The sequence below is a fragment of the Osmerus mordax genome, chromosome 16, assembly GCF_038355195.1.
Source record: "Osmerus mordax isolate fOsmMor3 chromosome 16, fOsmMor3.pri, whole genome shotgun sequence".
In the NCBI taxonomy this organism is placed as follows: Eukaryota; Metazoa; Chordata; class Actinopteri; order Osmeriformes; family Osmeridae; genus Osmerus; species Osmerus mordax.
Window position 1 is genome coordinate 11274000 of NC_090065.1, and position 10228 is coordinate 11284227.

Here is a 10228-nt window from a genome sequence, read left to right on the forward strand (position 1 = left end):
GCATACTGCATGCATGTTTTAGGAGTATATTTTGCAGGCTAAATGCGTGCTAAACTTACATGATATTGACACAATACATGAGGCCTCAGCACCCTCTGTTCCTCTTTAAAGTGTCCGGGGTGTTGAATGTGTCAGACCATGCCCAAAGTTTGAAAGTATAGTGTTATAAATCGTGTAGTGTTATAAAGAATGATTACCGATTGTAAAGTGAAGTGTTTGTGTGTGTGTGTGGTTCAAATGCATAGACAAATTCCCAAGCAAAACAAAAATACATTCTACATTAGGATAAATGTCCTCTTTGACAACAAAATGCAAGTGATTGCAAAAACGTTTTAGAACAAATGCAATAAAAGTTGGATTGAAAATCGAACGATCTCCGTCAGCTACACAAAGCCAAGTGTGCCACAGGCTTGGTTATATTTGTTTCGGAGGACCTCGCAATCATCTTTACAGTAGCCTACAGAAACTACACATAAAATGTTGTGACTGCAGCTTTATCAATTTAGCTAGCCTATTACGGTCATAAAAAGTGTCAATTTAGTAATTAATCGAATCCTATATAATAATTAGTTTGTTGCCACGTACATTACATCCATCTATTTTTCATCAAATGTAGCCTTGCAGAAATGTTCGGTAGTTTCTCGTGAAAAGAGATTCATAAACATCACTCACTGACTGACTACAGAAAAAGTGGGCTAAGTAAAGCATAAGAGATGGAAGCATAAACGTTTCTCTATTATTATTATTATCATTATTACTTATTTCAATACAGACAGTAGAATTTCTGCTAAGTGATACAATAATACTGTACATGAAAATAAATGTCAAAGCGTTCTCATAAATCTTTCAATTAAAAAAACATTTTATGATCAGATTAAACGACAAAAACATTGTCGTTTGTCGTTACATTTATTCGGAGGCAAGAATGCCCGTTAAGCATAACCTTTGTCCCTCCAGTACTGCGTCTGACTGAAGAATGTTAATCATCCATAAGAACTTGCCAATCACAATAATTGACCGTTTTAATGGCAATTAACATTCTGGAAAAAACATATACATATATATACATATATATGGTAGCTGTAGCAAATACACATATTCAGATAAGAGCTACTTACTCTCTCCATTAGTTGGGTGACAATTCCATAAAATGCACACAGTGGTCACAAAAACCGCAAGGAAAGTCCGGAGCCACATATTGACTCAAGTGAAGTCACAGTCCAACGACGTTGTCGACAAATTGAGAAGAATCCGTGTGAGATCTCACTTAAAACTACCAAGAAAATGATGGCAGGAAATGAGTTTAATGAGCCGCAAAAATCAGGTAAACAAAAATAAAAACAGTCACCGGAAAAATGGGAGGAGGGTCCAACGTGTTCAATCTAAATAGGCTGCTAGCGCACAGGCTAGCTAGATAGATAGCTGAATCGGGTCTGGGGGATATTCAAAATTACCACGAACAAATGCAAGTATGTGCCACATTGCGACGAAATGAAGTAAAAGGCTTCATTTGCAACTTGGTGAATGGCATCAATCCTTTCCGCTTATGAGATTAATGTCTATCGTATCACGTAATAAAACACAAACTGCAAGCAAGATCACGCCTGAGTTGTGCGAGTTAGCCAGCAAGCTAACGTTAGCTATAGCTACGTTGCTACTAGTAGCAGCAAGCAATAGAGCAGGCCACAAGTAAATTTAGCGATAGCAACTCTCGCTTTCTCAATCCAGTTTATTGGGTTAGATGCATTTGCCAGGTATATCTATGTCATCAATCGTTCTTTTTAGACGTTCTGCTTCAGAGAATTTAAGTAATTTTCCTCCAACGTTTTGCTGCAATTCTGATACTAGCTATGTTTCTGACAACTCGAGGATCGTGGCACGCGTGGCGTAGTAAAACCCATGGGTCACTGCGAATCACATACACGGCTTGTCTTTCACTACAAACTCCACTGCAACGAATACAAGACGGTAACCTATTCACAATTTAACACGCCAGTAACTGAAAAACATTGATACAAGCCTACGGATAGATCCGCACCACAAGTCCGAGTCGAGTCAGTCAATGCTGAGATTTCAGTGAGACTAGTTCCAGTCTGGCGAGTGTCAGACTTCGCCGTGGCTAGCTCGTTGTGGTCGCCCGCCCTCGTTCTTTACAAAAATGAAATGCGTTTTAAGGTTTTGCAAATGCGCCTTAACTTAGTCCAAAATGAGCAATTGCGTATTCGAATGATAATAACAACAAAAATAGAATCGAAAAACTTATTTTACTCTCCCACTTTAGAGGTAGATTGTTCAGTCTCACAGATCCCCTAGGATCCCCTTCTCTGCCTCTCCGCCAGTAAACAAACCTTGCCAGTGAGCCAGATGGGACATGGTGGAAACACGGACTGGAGTTTTAAATTGGATTAATGCAAGCAACAGTCGGACGGTTAAACGAAATGTATTGTAGTTCTATTTTATGCAACATAACTGCTAATTAATAGCTACCCTTTCAAATAAATAAATACATATATTTGAAAAGTTATCTTCCTATCATAGGCTCAGTTCAGCATGCTATACATGTTTACGTCAAAATCTCAATGAAGTGTAATTATGGCTTTGAAATACTGTTTTTTAATGGATGTTGGATTTATTCATTTTTCATAAACATCCCTATTCCCAGTATTGTTATTTTTGTTCTTGACATGGAAACTGACACACTGAACCCTTACATGCATCCTATAGCTTCTTCTCCAGAGTGTTTAGACTCCAGCCAGCCACATCTTTCATAGGCATAGCTTCTTCTCCAGAGTGTTTAGACTCCAGCCAGCCACATTTATCACTAGTGAATGTATTTTATAGATACACCAAGGTCATATCTATCATTAGTTTTCAGTTTTGAAAACCATAAGAATATACCACAATAGCAGACACATCTTTTGGACAATAATATATCCTATGATTATAAGCCTATTTTAGTGTATTATTATAATAATGTTGTTATGTTATATTGGCCCTTTTTATATTTGGATTAAAACAAAACATAACTGTCACCACATTACAAGTCACTGCCTGTTCACTTCCTGCATTCCAGATATTATGTTAACAACGCTTAATACGGAAATAACCTGTTGTGTAAGAAAAGGCCTTCATTTTACAGAAAACCTCTACTGGGAGCCAAATGCAGCCAATACAGCATAGAGCCTGTGCTCTTGTGACAAACAGCGTTGCACTGAGCCTGTGATAGTTAATCCATAATTGCAGCAACATGTCCCCTCCTGTAGTAATCCGTCCCTCCCTAAAGCAATACACACCCCTTGTAACATTTCAATATATTTCTGTTCTTTTCTATAGCCAATCACAATATTATGAGTGTGAAATATGTGTTGTACATTAGGAATGCTTTGGTTAGATATAGGGGTTGGAAAACCACTGGGCACCTGTGTCATTGCCACACCACCACCACCACAGAGAAGGAAGATCAGATCCTGCAGAGGAGTGATCAGAATAACAAGCATGCATAATGAGAGCTCAGCTCAATACCATACCAACACTCGGCTATATCAGTCAATGCTCTTTCATAGAGACACTAACCCTGCACTACACAAAATATTCAACATGTTAAAGTAATAAACAATGATCAGATGGTCGGGGTTAATGGCAGTGCGATTGTAATTAAACCATTCAACAAGTCAGACAGAAATAGAGAAGGGGTAAGGCAGACAGAAATGAGGCGGAGAAAGAGCTGACCTGAAGCATTAAGCCAATGAGCCGATTTTATTACCTCACTAAGAACATCTGGCATTATTGGGAGGAAGTATTTAATTGGGTTGTGATGAATACACAATATATAATCACATATAGACTATGTCTGTAGGTGTGGGGAGCTTAAATGCAACAATGATTCTGGACGTGTACGATTTGACATCCTGAGAATACTGTATGACTGCACATAGTCTCATCCTACTCAAACTATTCAGTAAATGCTCTAAAATATGTTTCCAACTTGCAGCAGGATCTGTAGGTTCACATAAATTCCTGTTTACCTGTCCTGAGAAATACATGTTTGCCCAGCACTCACTGAGCCCCTGCGAAACAGATTAGGCTCATTATGGCTCAGCACTATTGATGCAGTATTGATGTTAAGCAGAGGAAAACAAATGACGCATAAACACATGATCTGAATGCTGACAGTGTTGCCTGTTGCTGTAGAGTCAGAGGGTCTGTTTGTTGAGCTTCTGACTCCTAATCCAAGCAGGCCCTGATCCAGTTCCGTGGGGGTGGTGGTGGTGGGGGGGTTCCCTGGTGTGGCGGCAGGTCAGATCCCTGGTTCGCCTCTCTAAGGGGTTTCTCGGCAATACCATTACACTGGGCACGGCATGGTAGCTGTGCCAGGCTGTGGGCCTGCCTGGGCAGGCATTCCGCAGCCAGAGGTCTGACTGATTCTGGCATATCAGGAGCGGCCTGCCTGACATCCACAACTGTTCAGCTTTTCCTCCATGGTTGGGCTCAAGAATCATTTATTTCGTTTATCGGTCAAATCTGGGTTAAGATGATCAGAGCTATGCAGGAGGATAGAGGAATATTATGAAGGAATGGCTTTTTTGGATCAATTACAGGACAGACTGCATGTACTTGCCTCGTGAGTCCCATACTCAATTCTGTAGGTTTTGCTGTCGCAACCACCTGTTTTTAAACCAGGGGTTGCACCCAGTTGATGACTTGGCACAACTCTTTTAAAAGGGGTTTCTGAGATATATTTTCTACTCAGGGTACTTTTTATTTGAACAGTGATGATGTGAGCGACACTCGGTTGCCCTCGGCTTATTCCTATACGTAGGTGAATGTAGATTGTACCCTGTTTGAGCAAGACAACTAAAAAAACAAGGTCAGGGTTCTTGCTGATAACAGTTGTGTGAAGGCTTGACTCACTCTGCTATCACTAAGATGATATGACATACCATGGTTCAGGTTAGCTGTTATTCTGTAGATCAAGTATGCCATAAAGTTCAAAAAATATATCTGTGGGTGGGGACGGAAATGGATGATCTGTCGAGCCCTGCAGGACTACAGATGGAACAAAGAGTCAGCAGTCATAGCCCAGAGGTCTCTGCCTCAAAGAGGCCCAACAAACACACAAACACACACATCCTCAGGTTAATGGTCAACCATGTCCCTGGATGCCTGGAGAGATGACATGGGTTCTACATATAGAACATGGGAAAGGAGAAAGAGACAAGGGGTTAGAGAAAAGTACCCTTTCACACGAGCCGTTTGACAGGAAAAACAATGAAGTTCATTCCATGATTCATCCCAGGGCTCTTCCAGGGCGCCACAACGGTGGACACTACCATATCAGGAAGAGGGGATGTCGTGTGTACAGACTTGGGTGTGACGCCCGGCTTCCTTTCTCTAGAATGCCTGTGAACCTGAGGTGTCTCATTCGAAAGAACAATTCCTTCCAAGTGCTGGGTCCAGTGGGACGAACAACAATATTTTGGGTTTGGAGGCTTGCTGATGGATGCTACAACTGTGTGAGGTTAATGTACAGGGTCATTTGTAAAACCAGGTTGGCACTGTGGAGTGTATGTGGCCACAAGCCAGCTCTGGGAATATGTAAGCATTCTTCCAGTCTCGTGCACCTAATCTGGACTGAAAAGTAAATGTGCTATGACAGTGACTGCATCACAATACATTCCGGCAAGTCTCCAGTCACATGGATCTTTTCGTCCTGACATATGCCCTGACAAATAATAAGAAATACTTTGCTCTTTCCAGTTCTTCTAGCAACATGTACGATGTGGACATTTTTGAGCTCCAAGTTTGTTAATTGCTCAGTGGTTGTTCCTGTCAAAACATGCTCAAGTCCACCACACCTTGCCAGAAAATGGCCAGGCCCATTTTAACAGTGGACCCTGGGTGATTCCTGGAAACGTAACATTTTTATTGTTGATTTGGAATGAACGGACGGTAAAAACACAGACTCTTCCTTGGTTCTAACCAACAAAATACTGTTGCAATTCTCCTTCATAATCTGCTGCATTGTCTACATGCACAAATTGTATGTTGCTTTGGAAATAATGGAAATGTATTTTAAGAACCATTATAGTTTACAATATCATATAATTGTATCAAAACATCTCAAGACATGTTCAGTGATGTTCCTGTGGTCTTGGACCTTTCATTAACCTCACCAAAGGTTGATCAGGCCTCAGCAAATGGAATTATGCAAGTTCTGGATATATGACCCTCATCTCAGCATGAGCGGTGTGTCAGGAATTTCTGTTTTTTGCAGATCACATATTTGGTGTATCTGTGGTTCTTGTTAGCCTCTGCCTCCGGCATAAAACCTTTTCACAGACCACTTTGTTTTTTTGTGAAGACTTGCACAGGAGTGCACATACAGTATAGATTGTTTCAACCCTCCATTGTTTTATTATGGAAAGACAGCTGAGGACTAGATACCTTGGCATTATCAAGTGATTAATTAGAGACCCCATTGTGCTGATGAGTCTATCATATATTAACCCATAAGCCAGACTAGAGTACACCACAGGGTTCATAGGGAAACAATGACAGTGGATTTAGGCTAAGACTCTTATCAGTGTCTCTTACATCCGACTTTAAGACCACACCACACCTGCTGCTCCACTTAGGGGACTTCAGCCGACATCATCATATTCCACAGTGTTAAATCACAAGATAACTGGCAGCTCCAGACAACTCAGACTTTTGTTGTAAACCAGGCCAAGGAGGTACCTATTGCATATCGAAAGGAACCATCAGTTGATACTCCAGTGATTATAAACGTCTTGAGAATGTTTTTTTATCAGTTTCTGAGAAATAATAAACATTTTCTTTGGATTTGTACATCCACCTATAGATATCTGTAAATGTACAATATTTTTAAAATGTTGTATTTCTTTAGACCAATGCATAAAAATATATATACATATATAATATACATAAAAATACTCAAAATTCATAATAAATAATATTTATGGAAAAGGTTCCATCCAAGCCAGGACTTGAGCAAGATCTTCAGCCAGATTTTATTTGTATTCTTTTTAATAAAACTTCATAGTTGCTACTGCCCCTCTGTGGCAGGAAAGAGGAACAAAAAAAGAGACAAAAAGTGTACTGAAAGGTAGAAATAGACCGGCCGTTTGTCAGTGGGTCCTCAATGGTTTAGAGATAAGACCAAAAACACACCACCACACATTTAGGGAAATATTAATCAAGTGCAGTTTAGATGCATATCATACACCCACAAAAAGAACTCAGACAGCTCAATGTACAATAAACCTTTAATAAATAGTTTGTCATTAGTTTCCCGTATTTACATTATATCCACCATGTAACTCAGGTTGCCCTATTTATTTCTTGGCTAATTTAGGCACACAGAGAGGGACTCAGGGCACAGACCACATCATACTAAAACAGGAGTGGCTAGCAGGAGAGTCAGACAAATGTAGTTGCACCAAACTATCCAGTAAGCCTCTAGGTGGCCATGTCCTTTAAACATACATAGGCCTATATACATTGACTGTACGTACATGGTGGGCTTGTACATTTACAGCAAAGTACAGACTTCCGTTTGCATGTGAACTGTTGGTGTGCAGAAGGGGCTGGTGCAGAATCTTACCAGGATATCAATTGTTGTTTTATGGGTTGGTCCAATGTATTTAAATAAACAATTAGAATCAAAATAAGTTGTAATGGCCTCAAGTTGGCTAACCCACCATACATGAACAATAGAATAATAATATTGGCCAAAGACTTTGGGGTATGGCAGGATAAAGTAATATTTTAACTTTACAGTTTACTTCAGAACATTCAATGTCCTCTATTGAAGTCTGTATAAACATGGGGGGTAAGTTTAAGTAATGACAAAGAATTGTATAATGAACCAGAGATGGACTCTGAGAACAGTAAAATGCTGGACATTCATTTCCAAACTAGTCACAATGTTGAAGGAATCCTAAAAACAATTGGACCAATTATTAAAATAAACTATAAAAATAGCACTTGAACTTAAATTGTCTGCCAAACTTAAGAAAAACTGAAACTTAAAATAAAACAAACAAACCCAAAGCAATCGCAAATAATAAGAAACATAAAAAAACAAAAACATTTGGCACAAAATATACAATTCAAACTAATAAATGATAAATGTTACAGTTTGAAACCAAAGGTTTAATTCATTTGAGTGTGTGATTTGGTTATTTCAATGCACTTGAGGCTCATTTAGAAAAAGAAATCTTTCAAAAGAACAACAGCAAAGATTTTCCAGTAATAAAGTATTGGAAAATCCTTTGCCGTCTCCAAATATCATTGCTCCAAAAATGTCAAGCGCCTTCTACCAACCTGTACTGGAGCAAAACTATCAGAGAACGCTTACATTGGTTTACAGTCTAAATCCAGATACCACTTTTGCAGTCTTTGTCTATCATACCACATCAAACATAACCTTTAAATTCCTACTGCAGCAGCACAAGTGATATTTCATCTCATTGAATCTAATGATATTTTCCAAAGACGGCCTAACAACAACATCAGTGCTCACATTGATAACAAAACAAAAAAACTCGAGTCAAAGCGGCCCATAGGGAAGTTAAATGAACTAGAATCCTGCCAGCTGTCCTTTTAAATAAAGCTGTGCCAAATTTACCAAGAAGGGCAGAAGGCGGGGGGGGGGGGGGGGGTATGAGGGCAAAAAAAGAGAAAAGGTGTCGAGGCTCCGATGGGAGCGATAGCAAAGATTACAGACCTTACTCAGACCCCAGTCTTCATACAGGTTACGTAATAGATTTATATATCAATATGAAGTCACTTCAAGGCAACATTTGTCTTTAATTACAACTTTATAAGCACAACTAGCCTTCAGTGTGAAAAAAAATTATTACAACCCAAACTATACTTCGGAGCTAATGAATGGCAGGTAAACATCGGAAATGTCTCAAACAAAGTGGTCTTTCTTTTACACGTTCCTCTCTCCGTAGAGGGAGGGGGATGAGTGGATCCTTTCAAGTAGACTGAAGTCCCTCTGTAAAAACGTTCTGTGTGTTATTCAGTACTGTCTCCGTGGGTAATTGGTGTGGCCCCTCCGAGATAGGTTATGCCAAAGGAGAGACTCCTCGTAGCTCTACATCATAGGAAGACCTGCATTCCCTTCTTCCCATAACCCAGGACAGAAACCACGCACGACAACAAAAGTATCACAACGAGAAGTTAGCTTGTGAAAGGGGTCATTACAGGAGAGCTCGAGTTACATATCAACCGTTGTCGCGTCTCTTTGGAACGAGGAACATCGCCGGCGTCACCGCACGGGTGCTAAAGAGGAAACAGAATCCCACAGGGGGGGGGGGGGGGGGGGGGGGGGCTTTGTAACCATCACATGAGTCTTAGCTCATCATCACCCCAGAACCAAGTGTGGGTGTAGTGGCGCTGCAAAGCAGGGTGGGTCGGGGTGCAAGCCGTCGTGTCTTCTGTCCCCCGTCCTGCCTCCCAGAGTCCGGCTTATCCAAGATACTCCAACCTCCTCCCCCCACACGCCTCCACAGTAGTCCCAAATAAACACTCTCTCTCACACACACACACTCTCCCTCTCCCAAGCCGCCCCTAGCAGCCCTGTCACGCCACCTCGCTTTGACAAAGGGGGTGTGCGTGCGGAGAGACGGCCCACATTGTGCTGCGGGCGCGACGCACCCACACCTATACACAAACACACGTATACACAAACACACACCTTCCCGGCACTCGGAGATGTCAGAGGACATCACGGTGCGAGTGAATCTATGCATGCGTGCATGCGTGCGTGTGTGTATGTATGTATAAATACATGTATCCGTCCACTGTGGGTGGGGGGGTTGGTAGTCTGGGTGGCAGGTGGTGTGTGTCCTCCCGGCTCCTCCGCCTCCTCCCCCCTGGAGGCTGGGGTTATACGCTGCTGTCCTCCAGGAGGGGCTCCTTGCCCTCCGTCCCGCTGCCCTGGGGGCTGTGGGAGTGGCTCTGGGCCCCGTTGTTGTGCTTCTTGTAGGCCCCCGGCCGGGCCCCGGGCCCCGTGTGCTCCGGGATGAAGAGCGCCACCAGTAGGGACAGCAGCACGGAACAGGCGCCGAACAAGAATGGAGGGCCCGGAATGATGGCACTCTGGAAGGAGGGAGAGAGAGAGGGGGAGAGAGAGAGAGAGAGGGGGAGAGAGAGAGAGAGAGGGGGGGAAAGAGAGAGAGAGAGAGAGGGGGGGAAA

At 41.8% G+C, this 10228-nt stretch overlaps 2 protein-coding genes across 2 annotated transcripts in view; both read right to left on the reverse strand.

Moving 5' to 3' along the window:
* Window positions 1-2307, reverse strand: part of insra (insulin receptor a) — a 33848-nt gene extending 31541 nt beyond the window's left edge. The window contains exon 1 of the mRNA XM_067253032.1: window positions 1119-2307. Coding sequence (XP_067109133.1) covers window positions 1119-1197 — 79 coding nt within the window. The 5' untranslated portion in view covers window positions 1198-2307. The remainder of the gene's footprint in view (window positions 1-1118) is intronic.
* Window positions 2308-7268: 4961 nt separating this feature from the next.
* The window catches only part of mfsd14a2 (major facilitator superfamily domain containing 14A2), a 14907-nt gene continuing 11947 nt past the window's right edge, over window positions 7269-10228 (reverse strand). The window contains exon 12 of the mRNA XM_067253592.1: window positions 7269-10131. Coding sequence (XP_067109693.1) covers window positions 9919-10131 — 213 coding nt within the window. The 3' untranslated portion in view covers window positions 7269-9918. The remainder of the gene's footprint in view (window positions 10132-10228) is intronic.